At 54.4% G+C, this 19,717-nt stretch overlaps 4 protein-coding genes across 4 annotated transcripts; 2 read left to right on the forward strand and 2 right to left on the reverse strand.

Annotated features, from left to right (window-relative positions):
- Nucleotides 1-5,373: 5,373 nt before the first annotated feature.
- Nucleotides 5,374-6,204, reverse strand: CGCS363_v013030 (uncharacterized protein; the record flags this gene model as incomplete). The annotated part of the gene is made up of 1 exon (XM_036644879.1): nt 5,374-6,204. The coding sequence occupies one exon, from the start codon at nt 6,202-6,204 to the stop codon at nt 5,374-5,376; it is 831 nt and encodes a 276-aa protein (XP_036489453.1).
- A 1,121-nt stretch (nt 6,205-7,325) lies between these two features.
- CGCS363_v013031 (uncharacterized protein) lies at nt 7,326-8,475 on the forward strand (the record flags this gene model as incomplete). The annotated part of the gene is made up of 3 exons (XM_036644880.1): nt 7,326-7,445; nt 7,501-7,744; nt 7,859-8,475. 3 exons carry the CDS (start codon nt 7,326-7,328, stop codon nt 8,473-8,475), a joined length of 981 nt encoding a protein of 326 aa, XP_036489452.1.
- A 538-nt stretch (nt 8,476-9,013) lies between these two features.
- On the reverse strand, nt 9,014-9,467 carry RPL44 (60S ribosomal protein L44; the record flags this gene model as incomplete). The annotated part of the gene is made up of 3 exons (XM_036644881.1): nt 9,014-9,053; nt 9,113-9,297; nt 9,396-9,467. 3 exons carry the CDS (start codon nt 9,465-9,467, stop codon nt 9,014-9,016), a joined length of 297 nt encoding a protein of 98 aa, XP_036489451.1.
- A 4,806-nt stretch (nt 9,468-14,273) lies between these two features.
- CGCS363_v013033 (uncharacterized protein) lies at nt 14,274-16,669 on the forward strand (the record flags this gene model as incomplete). The annotated part of the gene is made up of 2 exons (XM_036644882.1): nt 14,274-14,689; nt 14,749-16,669. The coding sequence occupies 2 exons, from the start codon at nt 14,274-14,276 to the stop codon at nt 16,667-16,669; spliced, it is 2,337 nt and encodes a 778-aa protein (XP_036489450.1).
- Nucleotides 16,670-19,717: the final 3,048 nt, after the last annotated feature.

Below are 19,717 nucleotides of genomic sequence, written 5' to 3' on the forward strand. Positions count from 1 at the left end.
CTAGCAACAGTGAAGAATGAAGGAAGGGTTTGTGAAAGGATGGTGGTGATGGGAGAAAGAGGTGGGAAAGCTGCGAAGGTGGGAGAGGGAAGAGAAGGAGGAATTTTGTTTTATCTGATTTATGTTTGACCAAATCGACCTGTGGGCAGCCTCTTACGCCAAAGGGACCCGCGTGTCTGTATCCTGAAGTGCCTTCACCCTCCTCGAGAGGCCTTCAGAGGCCTTCAAAGCGGAGAAGGGTTACCGCATGTGGTTAATCATCAGGGCTTGAGCAGGTTCCGGGCTCTTGGTTAAAGGAGAACAGGTATCATGAAGGGCGAGAGCAGAGCGGAGCAGTTGCTTCTGGTTGTTGAGGAAGGTCCCTCACCCTCTTTGCTCTCGCCTCGGAAGTTTGGAAGCGCTGCTACTTGAGGAACACCTGTGAAGAGAGGCAAGAACTGCTGGGTAGAGGAGAAGCACAATGGACAGAGCTTTCTCGAGTGTCGTAGTTCCCAGCTACATGGTGCTTCATAATGTATCTCTGCTCCTGGATTGGCAGAATAGTTTACCTGTCACTTGAATTCAGCTCACACTGGCTCTGAACACTTTGCAACAGGTATTCTGCCCCTGAAAAGGAGACTTGGAAATATCGGCCTGGGTATCGAAGGAAAAGCAACTATGGACATGCTATTACTGGGAAATCAAACCCAGCATCATTGGGTGCCAGAGACCCAAATACTACATCTCTGGTCTAAGATGTATGAACGGGACTTGTGAATCAAGACTGAAATCTGCAGGTTTTCTTGACAGGGCATCTGCACATTGCAGTCTGCCGGCTTGCTGTGTGGGAGCCTGAAAGCAGGCTTTATGCAATATTCCTAAGCTGCATCTGAGTGCCAGCTTTGTGCTGGCTTTTGATTCTGTCATTAATGACATGAAAAAGAAGAAGGAAGAAACACCATGGTACATATTTACCTTGAATAGACAGGTCATTGAGGCTATCCAAGTAAGATTCGGAGTTGGGAATGTGCTTCTTAAACTTGCGGCGACACTGCCAGCAAGAAACATCTTTGGGGACATGAAATCAATGAGAAGCTCCAGCTCCAAGTGGGCGGGAGGAATTTGGATACTTGTTCGCCTAAAATATCATTACTGGGTTGTGGTATACATCGCGTCAAGAGAATGCAGTCCGTTGAGCTTGATCTTGAACCTTCTAGAAAAGTAGAAAGAATGCCACTCACAAAAGGAGCGTGACATAAGCGCCAAAGGCGCAGATGGAAGGCGACATCAAAGGGTCTGTGAAAGGGGCGAAGGTCACGATGTCTCTCCCAAAAGCGCGGATGGCCAGCTCTGATCATCCTCCAGAATACGATCAACGGGTGAGAGATCCAGGACCTTGGATGACGGCGGGATGAACCTGGTCTTCCACAAAGTACCCAGTACATGATGGCAGACACTCAGTTCGCCGGCTGAAGATCGCAGAGCAGTTCATCGCTCAAAAGCAAACACGCGGCAGATCGTCCACTCGGGCCAAGCTGTCATCAAACCGACGATCGAACGGAATCAAAAAAGACGGTACCGGAACCGAACTTCTAGAATCGAATGCCGACACGCCTGGAGAAGAAAAGCCATTCCAGTCTCACGAACGCGCAAAAAGATGAGATCAGACTTGTACGCGTACCCGCATCAAGAACACGGACACGACTCACGAACCTAACCGCTCTCCCCCGCAAACCAAGCTTTTCTAGAACGAAACACCTGAAAACCCAATGAACGAGCGCCTCGTGCACATACCAGTTGACGTCGTGGACATTTTTTTCTTCTTGTTCCTCCTTCTTCGTATCTCGCCTGGACCAACAGGGACGCGTGTCCCTCTCTCATCTCGTCTTGCAGCCCTCTGGTCCAAGCATATCAGTTGACGTCGTCAGACCTCCGAGCCCTTCATCCGCAACCGCAAGAGGAACTGGCCTGTGTCCAATCGAGAGAAAAAAATAAGCACACCCATCCATTTCCAGTGAGGCGGCACACCCACACCAACCCACATCAAAAGCCGCCCCGCGGAACTGGGAGAGTTGAAGTCAAAACAAGGGCGGTTCGTCTCTGGGGTAGGAGACCCGATTGGATGGGCCTGGGGGTTGGAGGTCTGCGAATCAGGTGACACCAGCCGATCCATCTTGGCCATTTGCGGCGACCGCAATGTTTGATTGAGATGGCCTTCTTACACTCCGTTGCGTTGACAGCGTCCGCCCCCCCTTTTTGCCGAAATTACGCACGCATAATCCCTGTATATACATGAAAATTTGCCCAACGCCACGTAGATATTCGTAGTACGGCAATTGACCTATTCTGATGGCTTCAATTGATCTATTTCTATTGAATCTCATTATCTGAGGGCATCGTGATGCCTCCTAAACGCCGCCGCGCGGCTCGGCAGGCGGATGATGACCCTTCTGGGCATCGTCCGTCACCCATCGCCAACGGTACGCGGAAACAACGACGTATACAACAACTGGCACAGGACGCCGCCAGAGATCCTCCTCAACGCTCTGCCTCGCCGTCGATCAGGATCGTTACGCCCGCCGAGAGGGCTCGCCGGGCTGCCGCCGCCGAAGAGGCCGCCGAGGAGGCCGCCGAGGAGGTTATCGTCGCCGAGGCTGGACCCGAGACTAATGATTTGGTGGCGGCTGAGTCTACATCGCGAAGAAAGCGTGTACTTATAGCCCCTCCGTCATCACGAAGAGCTCCAAAAGCGTCCTCTCGCCAAAAAGCAACGACAACGCAGAGGAAGCGAAAGAAGGATCCGCCGCATACGATCCGGCTCCGAAGTACTCTGCCTTCGTCGATGCCACCGTTTCGACCAGACTCGACCCCAGTTAACCCAACCCCTCGTCAAACCACTCGATTTGCGGACGATACGCCTACGGCCCCTCGCCATAGCGCTGATGATACGTTTATGTCGTTCCACGATGTATTTGAAGAGGAGGACGATATGGGTAACGAGGAACCAACTCTGCTACAAATCCAGGTTACCCGTGGCCCAGCGCTCAAGGGTAACGGTTTACCTGTTCTCGATCTAACCATCGAGAGCATCGCGTATAACAGATTCAGTATTGCTCCTGTATTAGATGCGAATAGTAGAGACTGGGAGGCAGACAGCGGCGCCCAACTTGAGGCAGAAGTGGCTCACTCGTATATTGTGAAGAAGGCCAATATCGCTGTTGTCGTTGCTTGGAGGAAGCCCACCAACGCATCTAAACCAACACCAATCTTCACTCGGGTCTATCCGTCTACTGGAGGGGTCACTTGGCCAAGTATTCCATGGGTTGATATTGTCCCCTCTCTTGAACAAGCTGAAGAGAGGGGTGAAGTCCACCTCACCGTCAAGTGGCAATACAGCGCCGTACCAATCTCTGGTGGTATAGTGACTGGCGTACGAACGCCTCGAAAAGGTGGCCGAGCAGGCGTTTCAGCCGGCATGCAAGAGGCGATCGATCGTGAGGCTAACGATCCTGCAAACGTCGAGCGTCGGAAGGAGGGTATGCACAGACAACTTCTCCGTACGCACATCTGCCCAGAGTACCAGAGATGTAAGAATAGTTCGGGCGACGAGAAGTTCAACTGGTGCTATATACTAGGCCAGAAGCACTACAAGATCAAATCTCACCATATAGAGAAGTGGGCGAAGGCTATTATGACTGGACAGGCTGGCGTTGACAATATGGAACCACCTAAAGAACTGCTTGGTGAGATTCTTCACGACCAGTTTATAGAGGATCAGAAACGCCAGGGCAAGAGAAGTAAGAATATCGTGGAGGTTGATGATAACCAGGAGACGACAGTGATGACGGAAGAGAAGGCTGAAAATGCCGCACTTCCATCATCAGGGTCAAGATCTGGCCTAACCAACGCCAACAGCAACGCCATCGTCAATATATACGGCAACGCGGGGGCGCCAGATCGTCATCTTCAATATCCTAACCCATACGTACAGCTGCCGCCGCCGGCGCCGCCGCCGCCGGCATATTGGCCATATGCGAACATCTCACAGTATTCGTTGCCAACTCTTCCGCCATTGAACCTTCCAAGCACTCGTCAACCAAGTATCGCACTCCCGATTCGTTCGTCCTCGCCAGTGGTACCGGATTCGCCTCGAAAAGCTCTAGATCAAGTGGCCAGCTTCATCAAGTGGTTTATATCCGTCCGCGGCAAGCGATATAACGTCGACGAAGGGTTCAGAAAGAAGCTACAGAAACTGCGATCAGTAGACAGTAGCTTGCGGGCAATTCGCAAGTTACCAGATATTTGGTTTACTGAACAGGGTTTTACTCAAGATCTTACCGAAGATGTCAGGAACTCGATCAAATCCTTCATAGACAACAGCGCCTACTACGGAGGGCAGTCTGACGCCCTCTCCGACGTGGTATCTCACTCTGAACTTCATTCAAACCATCGAGAGTCAGAAGGAGATGTTTATACAAGAATATACGCTGGATTGCCAGGAGGGACGGCGGCGGCGCCAGTTGAAAACTCTGCGGCGCTAGTTTCAGGCGAGTTGGGGTCATCCCGACATATCGACGCCCTAGTGCCACGTCAATCCATCGAGCAAGAGATCCGTGGTACGCCAGTTGAAGTTGGTCGACGTGGTGAGTGTATATAGAGCTGTTTACTGTCGAATATGGCTAACTTTGTAGGCGTTTCGGAACTCTTTGGTTTCGTTTCGTCACCACTGCTGTCAGCGTCGCAGATGCTGCCCACGCAGTTACAGATCGAACAAGACGAAATCGAGCAAGGCGATGAGGACAATCAGATTGAAATCTCGAGTGATACGTCGTCAACAGAGACGTATTACTCGGAGGAGGATAACGAAGAAGAGTGATACAGCAAGAGTGGTGTGAAGTTTGACTGTATGCGCGATTTTTTTGCATGACGTGTTCAACCACGGAAAAGTCTACCCATAGCCGTAGATTCAACACTGCCGCTCTATACGTATAAAAGCAATAGAATTACTGTTATTTTGGATCTGCAAACAATACACTTCGGTCCATCCCGATACTGGTTAGGGGCAGTTGAAGTCTCTGACTATGGTTGAAGTCTCTGATCGTGATGACGTGTCATCATCACAAATCATCGTCACAAGCATCAACAACGCGTTTCAGCCGTTATACAGGCAAAATTGATATGTATACGTAGCTACCGACGAAAACAATGGACGACGGTATATTTTTTGTGTTCTGGTGCGCTTGTGGCTAACCTTTTGGCAATCTTGTTGGCTACAATCATGGATTTGATGATTGACCATCATATGACGACACGATTAAGATCTATTGCGCGCGAACGCACGATGAAAATTTGGATTGCTTGCTGATGTTCAATATTGGCAGCAAATCCTCCCTTTTATAGTTCGATATCGTCAAATATATGCTCTGTCCCATCAAAGTTGACGAACGAATGGCGGAAATGGCCCTCGATCTGGGGTAGACGATACCCAATCTCCATAGCGCAGTCACGTAGATATTCCATGAAATCCCGAGTGTCATTCTCATCGTTGTTCCACTTCGAATACGTCTTCCTGATGTATCGCTTTAGATCGCCGAAGTACTCTTCGATGGGGTTGAAGTCTGGTGAATACGGAGGCAGAAACTCGAGATGGACACCTGATACCCGGCATAAACCCTCGATTTCAGGTATACGATGGCAGGAGAGGTTATCCATAACGATGACAGAGTTTGGCTCTGGAAAACGCCCACATTTCGGGATAAGGCACTCCTGTAGCCAACGAAAGAACCCATCGCCGTCAGTCGTACCATAATACGTAGTCAAGTGTAGGATACCGCTCAACGTGAGGGCTGGCAGGATCTGTACGCGAGAGTTCTGAAACCGATCAATCTCTGCAGTTCGAAACGCAGCAAGCCCTTTCGGCGCCCATCCAGTCCTCCGTATCCCAGTATCCTTATTGACGCCGGATTCGTCGACGAATACCAGCTGGTCGGGGCGATATCGTCGTATACGGTACAAGTACTCGTATCGTAGTTCGTCACTTCGCTGAGCAGCAATAATCTTGGACTTCTTGTTCGTCCAGCCAGCTGAGTTTAACTGTCGACTGATTGCAGAACGACTGATCTGGATCTCGAAGGCTTCAAATAGGAAATCTTGCATCTCTTCAAGAGATAGATCGCTGCGGTACTGCAGTAGTTCAAGAAGCTCTGTACGATGCCATATTTCCATCTTTTGTCGACTCTGGCGGCACCTCTTATATCTCTGCACTTCGCCAGTGATATTACGTCGTGATCTATGTCGTCGAATCGTTCGTTCGGTACAGCCAACGATACTTGCCAGCTCGTGGGTCTTTTGGTCTTCGAATGGCAGTATCATCGCGATCGTCGATAGCTGTAGATTCGATATTCTGGGCGCCATTGTATCGTCGTCGTCGCCCGGCGTCTTTCTCGATGTATCTGATATAATAAACCACGGACATGTACTGACCAGCGGCAAACTGTAAGTAACAGGGCACAATCTATACAGCAGTAGACTCTTGCTCAATATCGTGAACAAGCTGAGCTATCAGGAGAGTCATTAATCCTGTTGACTGCCAAAGCATTTGCTCTGAAGAACCGTATCAAGCCCCTTGGTATGCTTATATATTACTCAGAGCCATACAAACCGTATGCTGAGTAGATATATAAAGTCATACAGCAGGTCTCTTCTTCTGTTCCTCAGCAAATGTCATCTTGATCTCTCATGACGAAAATAGACCTTTTGTTGGTCGAATGGTATGGGGATGAGGTGACTAGCTGGGTTGGCAATGCCTCGATGGGTAGATTGACTGCTACGGAAGCATGAAATACACACCTTATGTCTCTATCGTGTAGTTATACGTTTGAATACTACTGGGACTATAGTGATTGACGGCAATTGAGGTGTTGGTGATGACTTTGACGCGTTTTGCGTGCGATGCAGAGAAATGCGCGTCACAGCGTAAAATTGGCTTTTTTTCATGTTTTTGCATAAGCGGGGAAAAAAAAGGGGGGCGGACGCTGTCAACGCAACGGAGTGTAGTCAGCAGTAGAGGCTGCTTCACAAGTTGCTTCTCCAGGCCCACTTGGTGTCGTTGATTGGCCTGCAGCGTCTTTGGTGAAGGATCGCGGGGTCCTTGTTCACCGACGTCCCGCACGACGGACGCCCTTCGAAAGTAGATGAGGTTCTTCATGAGATTTTGAATGCGAGGTTTTCTGCGCTAACCAGTTTTTTGACGTTGCGGGTCGTTCCTAGTCACAGCTCGTGTCGTGTTTAGACGCTTCTTTCGTTGAACTCCTCAGTGACAATCCACCAACTCACACACATCCAAGATGGGCTCACAGCTGGTCTCAACCGACGCGAAGAACAAGCTGGAGGACCTGTCCGGCATCACCATCCAGCCCGGCGAGAACCCTTACCAGGCACTCATCAAGACCTGCAACAATGACCCCGTAAAGTCCCCTTCCACGCAATCTCGAATACGTATTCTGATGAGTAAACCCGTAGGCCGAGATCCAAGCCCTCTACCACGCTCACAGGACCAGACGAAATGAGCAGCAGAAGGAGAAGTTCCTCGCCGGCGACTTCACGGAGCTCATCATCGACCCTTTCCTCCTGAGGCTGGAGAACCCTCAGATGGAGCCCGGCTTCAAAGACCCCAGAAACTGCTTCGTTTTCTGGGCCCGCCCGCCCGATCACATCGTCAAACTGGCAGCTCACCTGCAAGCCTTGCTCAAGAAAGTTGCCCCGAGTACGTGACATCACCCCACCACCACCGTCGCGCCAAAAGGAACCAACCGCGAGACTCCCCAAAGGGTATCAGACGAAAAGAAAGCAACGCAAAGCTAACCAACCCCCCAACCAGGCATATGGCTCATGCCCCAGCACAGAATGCACCTTACAACCCTCGAAGTAACCCACTCCAAAACACCCGAGGAAATCGCCCGCCTCACCGAGACCATGCGCTCCGCCATCCCCTACATCACAGACTACACCTACACCCACCGCGCGCGCCTCGTCAAGCCCCAAATCTCGCACGACCTCTCCGCCTTCGCCGTCTCCTTCCTCCCGGCCGCCGGCGAGCCTCCCGCCGGCGGCCCATCGTCCCCAGCGCCCACCGCGCTGCAGACGCCCGTCGTCGGCGGCGACGCGTACAGCTACCACCACCTCCGCCGAGACGTCTTCGACCTCGCACAGTCGACGGGGGTGCAGATTGAGAGCCGGTACCAGGTGCCCAGCGCGCACATCACGCTGGGGAGGTTTCTGGGCGAGACGGACCACGCGACGCCCGCGGCGAGGCGGAGGTGGGTTGAGGCGATTGACGAGATCAACGGGTGGCTTGAGAGCGAGGTTTGGGGCAGCGAGGGGGAGAGGGAGTGGTGCGGTGAGTGGGTTGTCGGGCAGGAGAGGGGGCTGGATGCAAGGAATGGGCCGTTGTGGTATGGTGGTGGACGAACCATCAGGCTCGGAGAGGGCTTCTGAGCAGGCACGGAAAGTAGAGAGGCATCATACAGACACAGCATCTAGACATAAAGACAACGATCATGAGAGAATAGTCCTTCATCATAGACTCATGTATTTCATTGACCGGGCTGAGCCTTCATAGAACGCGTCTAATCCTCCAGAGACCACATTCGAAAAAGACGTGCTCCAACGGAACAACGGCAGCCATCCCACATCGGGTACCAGAGTACCAGAACCCTCAGGACACCACCGTCCGCCGAGATTCCCACGACTTCCCCTCGTCATCTTGTCACACTGTTAAACGTGTCGTGTTGTGGCCTCCAGGCGCGCATACCATAGACGGAACATCGGACGGGGAAACGCAGAGGAGGGAGACTGGGTATTGAACTTTTGATCTCTTTTTTCCGTTTCGCAAGCAAGGGCTTTTATTTGTTCCCTACGTAGTGTTCCGCACTTGAGAACGGGTAACCCTCTTCGCCATTGTTCCAGCCTGATGATGATCCGTATGCCGTGAAAGGAGCCATAAAAGTCGGTCGACCGAAAACAATCAATGCGTTTAGAACACCAAAGCAGCACCCTTCGTCTTCTTGTCACCACTGTAGATGTTGTTAGCTTCCTCGGTGAATGTTTGGTAGGAACAGGGGGATAATCGTACCCGAGCTCGAAGTGCTTGCAGCGCTTCAGGGCGAGCTGAAGCTTGGTCTTGCACTTGACGCACTCCAAACGCAGAACGACCTTCTTGGTGGTCTTGGCCTTCTTGTGGAAGACAGGCTTGGTCTGACCTCCGTAACCGGACTGCTTTCGGTCGTAACGTCTCTTTCCCTGCGCGAACAGCGAGGCCTGTGATGGGGAGCGAATTAGCATGTCGTTCATGGCTTCGTCAGGGGCGCTTCGCTCGAGGATTTTCGTCATCGGCGCGTGTGGTGTTGTCGACATACCTTTCCGGCCTTGTACTGGGTGACCTTGTGCTGGGTGTGCTTGCGGCACTCCTTGCCCTTGCAGTAGGTCATACGCGTCTTGGGAATGTTCACTGCATTTCAGACCCCGTGTCAGCCAACTCGTCCCTTCAAGATGATCCTCGCACACAAAAGCTCCTCATGGTCTGCAATCGGAATCGATTTTCCCTTCGAGTCTCTCTTCGCCGTGCGCCGTCGCGGTGGTGATTGCGTGTCGCCGTGTTCGTTGCTGATTCGAATCGTCAAGCCCCCTCGTGCCCTCGTCGAGTGCGCATCGTCGAAAAATTGTCGATGGCCAAGGCGGTGCGGCGGCGCGAATGTCGAAAATATTCGGGCGTCACGGAAGTATTCCCCCTCGTTTGCAAAACCGAATCCCGACTGCTAGAATGACCACGCTGGATAAAGACACCATGCTAGTACTTACCCATCTTGGCGGCTGTTTGTCGATTGTCGCTTGCCGGAGTGTCGTGACGATGAATTTGCTGGCGGGGAAAAATGAAAATCGTCGTTTTCCTGAAAGTGCTCGCTTGTGTGCTGCGGCTAGGGCAGGACGGCGCTAGTCTGGTTCGGGGGAGCACGTTGTGGCTGAGGCGAGTTTTCAGCCTCGTCGCCAGCCACCCGGGCTGTGTCAGGTGACTTAGGTTCTGTCTGCTTATGTAAGGACAACTCGGCATGCTCAGCGCTGACAGCATGGACGCTTCCAAGGTGTGCAGCGCTTCACCGACGGAATCCCCCAATCAGCAGTAGTCAATTAGCTGCAGGCCAGTGCCCGCTGCCCTTTGCTCTGCTCACCACCGTCCGCCGCCGCCGTCAGACGTTCAGCTGAAGGGCCAAGCTCACGAATGTCCTTCAGCACAGCTCTTTCCCCAGCCTCCCCCAGGACACAAAGGCCGATGACTAATGCAGCGCCGGCTCGCGCTTCCACTTCTCCATCCCGCCGCTTGTCACTTTCTCTCGGCTCTTGACTCTCGACTCTCGCCGCCTCGCGTCTTCATTTCAACCTTCCGGGCCGTGTACCGTGTACCGCGTAAACCAAACCGTAATCCGCCGACCGTCTGGACCGTCCGTCTAAACACCGAAACACAAGCCGTTCAGATCTAGGGCGAGCGTAATGATCTTGGGTCGACAGTCGCGCGTCAGAATAGTGTTTCCGCGATAGACACGCAATCACTTGTTTCGTTGTCGCCCTTTCTGGAAAGTCTCAACTCACTTTTGCGACTCGGACGAGTCATGGCCGGGGGAGAGGATGGCAGACCAGCAGACCAGCAGACCAGACCTCCAGCTTCCGCCTCTCTCTCTCACCGTTCTTCGTCTCTGCCCTTGGCCTTGTCTTGCCTCCCATCCCCATCCTCCCCAGCACGCACTCTGAGCAGAGAGATCCCATCCATCTCCCCGTCCCTCCTCCCCCCAGACCCCAAACCTTCTCGTCTTCCCGCTCTCGACTCCCGCCCGAGGCTGTCTACCGATTTCAGCTGACAGACGATGTCATCGCACGATACCCCCGCTGTCAACTCGCCCGGCTGTCGGCACTGACGTCAGTACCCAGCTAAGCGTTTGCTATCCCAGCTTTGACCTTGCAAAGCCATTCAACTTGACGCCCAAAAGAATTCAGTTTCGGGGAAACTTAATCACTTTACTGGTGACGCGATCTTGTTTATATCGGCTCACGCGGGCGCCAAAACCGTCCGCTAGCATGGCGCAGATTGAGTGCATCCATTTCCTTAACTTCGGAAATACCATCGTGCTACACTATACTATACTCTGCAGTCCTGGAGTCTGGACTTGACCCCCCAAGGCTGATGCCTTCGTGGACTCCCCTGGCTCGCGGGTTAAAAGGTTACCCGATGGAGGTTGTCCATCTCACGACGAACGCCTCGCTAAGCAGGGGCTCGGTCGACGGAGATAGATGCCACAGCGCCATCCATCGACGATGGCGTGCTCTAATCGCGACTAGCTCCGCCGGCGTTCCATTCGGTGTCCCGTCACTTAGCCGTCATGATGGTGCTAGGCTAAGCCGGAACACTTCAAATCGTCGTTGACGGCCAGGGGACACGCCGAAGTGACGGGCCTTCGGGGCGTACGCCTCTGGCCCTTGACATCTTGGGGCCAAGCCAAATCGCCGGGGCTGAACCGCCGGCTTTCGCGAGGCGACGGCGGCCTCATGCCTTTACCTGGGGCGAATTGATTATGAATGGTGGCTCGGATCACTCTGAACTATCAGCCCCAGCACTACCACCTGGGCGTGCAATCTACCGTCAATGCTTCCGTTCCTTCGTCAAGGGCGCTCACGCAAAGGCCCTCTCGATACGGACGGGTAATACGTTTGCAGATTCAAAGGGTCCAGCGAACGGAAAGCGAAGATGGCACAGCACACCAGCCGGCTTGCCTACGGGATGAAACCTCTTCGAAGTACGGGTAATTGAGATTCACCTTCACACACAAAAAAAAGAAGCTTTGGTGCAAAAAAAGGGCGGCGAGCAAGAGAGATCAGATTGAACTTGGCGCGGCCCAGCAAACAAGTCACGCAGACCAGCAGCCACCATCTACTCGCTCAGGTCCAAAGTAACCGGACGAAATAAGAAGCACGATTGAAGCAGACACCCGACTGGAAGTACGCCCGTCCTGCTTGAGCCCAAAGCTAAAGTGCCGGAAGGGCGTCTTTAACTGGGTGACAGAGTGTTCGGCTCACCGTCAGATGGCCTTCCGGTGGCGGGCCATTACGACGACGTACCAAAATAAACACACGAAAAAGATGGGATTTTTTGATTCGGGCATAGAGAGGGTGAGGAAGTGGAAGTGGTGGCTCGACACGAGACGGGGACGCAACCATTCATCGCAAAACGGACCATGAACTTCCCCATTCGTCGCGATTGTCGAACTGCGGCGTGCGAACCACCAAACCCGAGCCGCAACAGGGACGGCCTCCAAAACAGTCCAGTCATACCACACGCGTGGCGCAGACGCAGACAGGACGGACGGGCAAGCTGCGAAAGATCCCAGGTCCCAGGCAGTGGTGGGCTCTAGGTTGGCTCTAGTGCAAGTGTCGCGAGCCTAGAGGCCAGGTACACCCGACATTAGCGTGTTGTCTGTCCTGTCTGTTCAGAATCAATCCGCGAAGTGCAGAGTCTAACATAGTGTTCCTACTATGTGCGCGGGAGACGAGAGTCTCTCAGTTAGTGCCACTGCAAAGTATGCAGTAGTAGTAGGTAGAGAGTACAGTAGCACCCAAGAGTCTCGAGGGTCGCTTCATCAAAGGATGAGGCCAGCAGACGGAATGGAACGAACCAGGGCTGCAGCGATGAACCACGGCCGTCCCTGCGCCGGTTCTTCCCCCCTCCAACTCAGTCCAGCAAGTGCCAGAGCCCAGGGCCAACCTCTCTCTTTTTCTCTTTGGTGTCTTCAGTCTTTTCCCGTCTCCCTCTGTCCTAAGGCCCTTGACAAATCGCACCAGTCTCGCAACGTGGGTTGAGCTTGGCATGAAACGTCGCCCAGCGCCGCAACGTCGACGGTTTCAGATGCACCAACTCCCGTGCGCTTAAACCACGTTCCTTGCATGTCGACACCTTAATCGCCGCCCCGATTCACGTACCACACGTCCCAGTTGCTAAAGAAAGCAACCGGTTACAACCACCTCCCCTGAATGCTACCTTGTCCGCCAGAAAGAAGGCAGCAGGGAGGGCAGAGCCAGTGTGGGCAGTCAGTTCTCTCTCTCTGGGCAGACTGGGCGTGAGCCTGATCTACCGTCTGCGCATAAGCCAGCGCCCCACAGGGGACGCGCAACCTCTTCTCATCTTCTCGAGTCTCTCTTCCTCTTTCCGCTACCAGCGAGCCGCTGATCCCATACGCTCTGATACAGCTTCGCGAAAGCCTGTATTGCCTGTGCTTGCACACATCACATCACATCACATCACTCCCACCCGCCCAGCTGGTTGGTGTCCGGCTATGACGGGCCCCCGAAGATCCAAGGCGAGAATTCCCCAGAATTTTCTCCCACCTAATCTCGGATTTCGGGACGGGACGGCAGGCCCGGCAAGGGCCCAATACCACCAAGAATTAACCAAGGCCTCGTATCGTCTCAGTCATCACTCAAGCGAGAGAGAAAGAGGGGGCCATGCTAACTTCAACATCGAACGGGGGGAGGCGGGCCAGGCTCGACTCCTGCAATGCCAATACGGGAAAGGCTGCCAAGGTACGTTCAATCCAAACGATACGATGATAGGCTTGGTAGCTGGGGGTGGAAGGGAAGGGATGGAAGAAGCACCATTAGCAGCTTGGCCCGCAACAAATTGAGGCTCACTGTCCCCTGTCCCCCGGCATGGCAGCTCAAGGTCCGTCCTTGCTCGCTCCCCGCGACGTTGGGAGCTGAGACAGAATGGCGTGGGAATGGTGGACAGTCAAGTCAGAGCAAAAGAGGCAAAGAGGCTCGGCAGTCCCCGAACCCTGGACATCCCAACTAGCACATCCTCCTTGCACCCTCTGCTCTCCTCCTACTCCTCCTCCGCAGATCAGCCCGGCCAAACACCCCTGCGCTGCCGACTGGTCGGTCCCATCTGCTCGCTCTGTTGCATGATATGTATGTGGCTTGTGTCTTCTATACGTCCAACATGCGGTGCTGGGAGCTTGCTTGTTTGAAAAGTAAGGTCTGAGCCGGCGTCTGGACTGGGTTGGAAGGCAACGTCACTTGCACCGATATTCTTCTCAGTGGTCCTTTCTTTATAGCATTAGCCTTTGCCAATTCCCTTCTTCTGGATTCCCCTTGCGTTCGATTTCTTTTAGCCAGGCCACAACTCCACCAGATGTTTTCGTGATACCCAGATACCCCAACGACCACCTCTCTTCACCTCTCTCTCTCCGACAATCATGGAGCGAGCACAGTCTCTCCTCACCAGCACCACCCGATCCATCAGCAGCACGCGATCCAGTACCCGCTCGTCCCGCTCGAATTCATTGTACTTGAACACACCCGGTCCGGAGAAGGGGGAGTTCTTCCTCCCCGCACCCACATCCACGACGATTCACCAACCGAAGATCCGGGTGCGGGCGATACTGGGGCACTGCCTCTACCGGAGGGTCGTGATATGGACAGTCACTGTCTCGCTGCTGCTCGGGCTCGCATATCTCAACACACCATTATACACGCGCGATGGCAAGGTTCTCGGCGATGACTACAGGATAGGCGGGCTCGGCGGACAGCCGAACAAGCAGGGAACCGAAATTCCGAATGAGGAGATGCCAGAGATTGACAGCTCGATGCCGCCATGGCTCAAGTTCAAGCAGTGAGTGACAAAATGAGTGTGATGAGCCCTAAGAGTTGAAATGACTAACACCACACAAGCCTGAACGGCTACTTCAACGGTCTCAAGTCGATCGTGCCGTTTGTCAACCACACCGCAGAGTATCCCAATGCTTCATTTCCCGCACCCGTAACCACGGTGCCCATTTACCATGACACCCCTCCCACTCCCACGCCTTACCTGGCAGCTCACCCAGATTTTGAGTCTCGCGAGTACCTCAAGGACCACCACGCCGTGAAGGAGTGCTTCATCGACGACGAGGACAAGATCCCCGTCCCGGACATCTGGGCCTACGATGGCGTCCCCCAGAACCAGCCCGACCCGGCTATCGGCTCTCACAGCGTCCTTGGCCTGCGCAACGACATATGCTTCGACCGCTTCGGACGCTACGGCCCCTACGGACTTGGCTACGACATCCGTGAGGGCGGCACCTCCCAGGGCCAAGACACCGAGCAAGAGGGCTCCGAGATCGTCTGGTCCAAGACAGGCAAGATTAACTACAGCCGCGTGGACTGGGGTTCCGCGCAGGACCGCTGCGTCGAGCGCAACATCGCCCGCTTCCGCAACAGCACCAAGGACGCCGCCACCGCCTACGACACCGCCTACAGCGAGCCCGAAGCCGCCGGCGAAGACGGCCTCAAGAAGATCGACCGCATTGCCGTCGTCGTCCGCACCTATGTCGGCTTCGAGTGGACCCAGCACGCTATCATCAACTTCCGCGCCATGATCTCCGAGCTGTCCCTTAAGTCGGGCGGTGAGTACTCGTTGCACTTCCTGCTGCATGTAAAGGACAACGAGGCGCCCATCTGGTCCGACCCGTCCGTCGTCCAGAAGATCCTCGACGACAACGTGCCCACCGAGTTCCACTCCCTGTGCACCCTCTGGTCCGAGGCCGAGATGAAGCTGTACTACCCGGGCCACTTCGCCGACGCGCTCGAAAACCCCTCCAACGGCGACATCCACGGCGTCTACCGCTCCGCCCAGATGCCCCTCCAGGTCTTCGCCCTCCAGCACCCCGAGTACACCCACTTCTGGAACTGGGAGATGGACATGCGCTACATCGGCTCCTACTACGAGCTCCTCAACCGCCTCGGCGCCTGGGCTCGCGACCAGTCGCGCACCCTCCTCTGGGAGCGCTCCTCAAAGTACTACATCCCCGCCGTCCACGGCTCCTGGGACGAGTTCGCCACCACCGTCGAGCGCGAGCTCAACGCCTCCGGCCGCCGCGCCATCCTCGGCCCCCAGATCTTCCCCGGCCGCATGTCCCTCAAGTCGGAAGAGGCCGGTATTTCCGTCATGCCCGCCAACTGCGCCCGTGGTGGCGACCCCGCCGAGTGCGGCGTAGGCGAGGACGCGGACCTCATCACGCTCAACCCGCTCTTCGACGCCGACGAGTCCGGCTGGGTCTTCGCCAAGGACGTCACCGGCTACGAGATGGTCTTCGCGCCGCCGCCGCGCCGCTGCTCCATCGTCACCGCCTCCCGCCTCAGCCGCCGCCTCCTCGCCGCCATGCACGAGGAGATGTGGCGCATGCACCACAGCATGTTCTCCGAGATGTTCCCGGCCTCCATGGCCCTGCACCACGGCTTCAAGGCCGCCTACGCGCCGCACCCCGTCTACCTCGACCGCGCGTGGTACCCCTTCGACACCATCGAGAAGGCCTTCAACGGCGGCCGCGACGGCACCACCGGCGGCCACGGGTCGCCGTTCGACCTCAAGAACGAGCACAACCACAAGGGCACCAGCTGGTACTACAACTCCGAGTTCGCGGGCTTGCTGTGGCGCCGCTGGCTGGGCTACGGCCAGATGGACGGCCGCGGCACCAACGGCGGCCGCGCCAACGAGGGCACGCTGCGCGGCGGCATGCAGGAGGAGTCGCACAAGGACAGCTCCGGCCGTTTGTGCATGCGCAGCATGCTGGTGCACCCGATCAAGTGGGAGAACCCGGTCGAGAGAAGCTAAAACAAGCCTTTCTCCTAGACAAGATGGTGTTGTTCATTTTTTTCTTTTCGAAGCTACATACTGCATGCATATGGGGGTGAAGAAGAAACAGGGTATTTCGTGGCAAGGTCCCGACAGACGAACGAACCACACAGCAAGAAGCGATTCTGTATCAAAGTTTTCACACACACACAACAAACCTGTCGACCAAAGTTTGTTTCTCGACATGTCATGTTCTTTCTTACTCTACTCCTTTTAACTTGCATTTACATATCTAGAGTGTACATATCTACACGACAGCACGGATTGGAGGTTATACCAGCCGGGATCACGGTTCTCAAAGCATTTGTTTGATTTTACAACGGTTCGGGGTTCGGGAACACAGAGAAACGCGGGAAGGGTCACACAACCGCGCAGGGCGCGCGGGAAACACACATCTGGGAAACAGCTGCGAAACGCGACTTCACTTCTGTACATAGAGCGGGACTTTTCTCACACACAAAAATCTCTTTTATGAACCAAAAACTTCTCATATCTCCTCGACGCACAAACATTACTCAAGAAGAGGGGCAGGAAAATGGGATTCAGGATTCGGGAAACTTTGCGGCGGCGTTTATGGGCGGGGAGGGGTCGATCTACCAAGATGGGATTCCTTGGCTTATTTTCTTTATGGTTTTGTTCTAGCCTCATTGTTATCTTGTTACTTAGCGGTAAAGCCAAATGTCAGAGACATATTACGAACAGCAGAGACGCCAGATCGGATTGTTATCAGGTGACCTGACGATGACTGATATTAACAATGGCCGATATTTGGCGTCATTCGGCCGATATCGTGATTCGAGGAATTGAGAAACACCGGGCTTCGCAAAAATAACTGCACAGCATTTCAGACAATGACAGCCGCGGGAGGCACGGCATATGGCCAAGGCTTTTTTTTCCTCCCTCCGGCATTTGAGGTGTTCGTCGGATCGCAGATGCCACCACCCCGAGGGCGTACAGTGTCCGACTCGGACGCAACTCTCTGTCTCTCGCCGGCTGCTCTTCTCTCGCCTGCCAACTACCTACCCCTCATTAAGAACAATCATCCCACCGCCCACCGGGAGACTAAGTCATGAAGCAGCAGCACCGCTGAGAGAGCTATGGCAGCTATCGCTCCACCTCCACATATCGCCTCCGCCGCCACCGCCGCTGCAGGAACGGCCTTCCTCCCGTCTTCTCACATGGCAAGTGGGGGGCGCAGCGTTGGGCGGGGGCCAGTTTCACAGACGGCGCGCGAACGGCTAAACTCCGCCCAGGCGCGTCTTTTGTCCCGAAATAATCCAGAATCTGGGGGCGTGGTGGTGTGACGGGGGGAGGGGAGGGACAGATTCATACTTTTGTGTCGAGGGTGGTGTGAGATGGAACAGGGGTGGTCCCCGGGTATACTTTCTGCGATGAGGGCGATTTCGGCCGTTTTCTCGTGCGATGAGGGGAGTGAAGGCCGGGCCGAAAAAGGCAGTGCGGCGGCCGGGGGTTTTCTCTTTGTTGGTCAATTGCTCAGAAGACAGGACTGCATGGCTGCATGTGTGTATGTACGGTGGTATATGTGAATGCCCCCGGCTATCACGGCCCTATGCCTGTGATGCGACTCCGGGGAAGGCGTGCCATAACACACGCCGTGGCATAAGTTGGGAGGAATGCATCGGCGGGTGTGGTCAGTAACGCGCGTTGGGGACAGAAGAGGACCGAAAGAGACTTTTGGAGGGGTTCTTGGCATGGGGTGGCCGGCGATGGCATGGATGGGACAGAAAACCTTTCTCTTCCTTCACGACGCCGTATTGGCGCGCGGGGGGGAGGGAAGAACGCAAGCCCGGAGTCTCCGGATGAACTTGACGGGGGACGACGAGACACGCAAAGAGGGTGGTGACTGGTCCAAAGGTTCGGATTCGGGATGAGGTAAGCTGGCATCTTGGAGACTGGGGGGGGACATGCGTGTGTCAGGAAGGGGAGGGTATTGATTTATCTGGGGGTGGGATGTTGGACTGACGCATGTACCCTGCTCACACGGCACGACACACTTTGACAACCCTCTTCTCTGAAGCGGATGTGTTGTGAGGGGAATATTAACATTCATGCTTTCGGTTGGCTTGGCTGGACAGTCGGCCTTGTTTTACGGCAGAACATCGTCGTGTGTGCAATAGAGTTTTTTTTTCGTGATGGGCGTGATGGATACGAGAGGGAATAGTAGGTAGGTTTTTCCGTGTGTGTGTCGTCGTTCATACCGGCGCACAAAACTTGAGTTTTGAAGATTCAAGTGATATAGGTGTGGTGGCAGCAGCAGTCAGTGTTCTTACGTCAGAAATACCGGATTTCTTAATTCGTCCCAAAGATAGACAAGCTATTTTCGATGAACTCGTAGCCATTCATCGCCACTGTCTATCCGAAGTTGAGGATGGAGTGCCAAGTTTGATGGGGCTGAGGTGATTTTTTTTTGGTTGGATTGAGTTTTGGCTAGAGAGAGACTATCTTTCTGACGTGCGATCTTGGCGAGAGAGATCTGGATGTTCGGATATTTCGGGAGTGGGAGCAGAACATCAGTAAGCATAACACGAGGGACGGGGTTTGGGTGTGATGGGATTCAGGGGAAAGTGGTGTAGACGAGACAGGCCAGGAACGAGGCGGCGCCCGGCGGAGTGGTAAGTTTGAGCGGGATGGCGGTGTCGATGTGACTTCGGGCACGGCGGGAGGCTGAGGGCGGTGATGCCGGGGCGAAGGGGCGATCGGCATCGGCGGGTGGAGTTTCGGCGCTGTGCGGGTCTTCCGGTGTTTTCGGCGGGCCGGCTGGTCCGGTCGTCAGCCTGGGCGGATATAAAAGTCAAATACCAGCGGTGCAACAGCTGCAGAATCCCCCATTGAGCCATTCTGCGATCTGGTATATCCGGAATTTTGAGATGAGACTCAATGACACCAAGAAGTTCTGGTTTGTATGTATGCTCTCAACGGTCATGCCGAGAAAGGTAGTTGTGAGTCTCGTTATTCTTAATAAGCAAACAGAGACAGAGGTCCGAAAAGCCAACAATTCGCGATCGT

The sequence above is a fragment of the Colletotrichum siamense genome (genome assembly GCF_013390195.1).
Source record: "Colletotrichum siamense strain Cg363 chromosome Unknown KSG_Cg363_contig09, whole genome shotgun sequence".
Taxonomy (NCBI): domain Eukaryota; kingdom Fungi; phylum Ascomycota; class Sordariomycetes; order Glomerellales; family Glomerellaceae; genus Colletotrichum; species Colletotrichum siamense.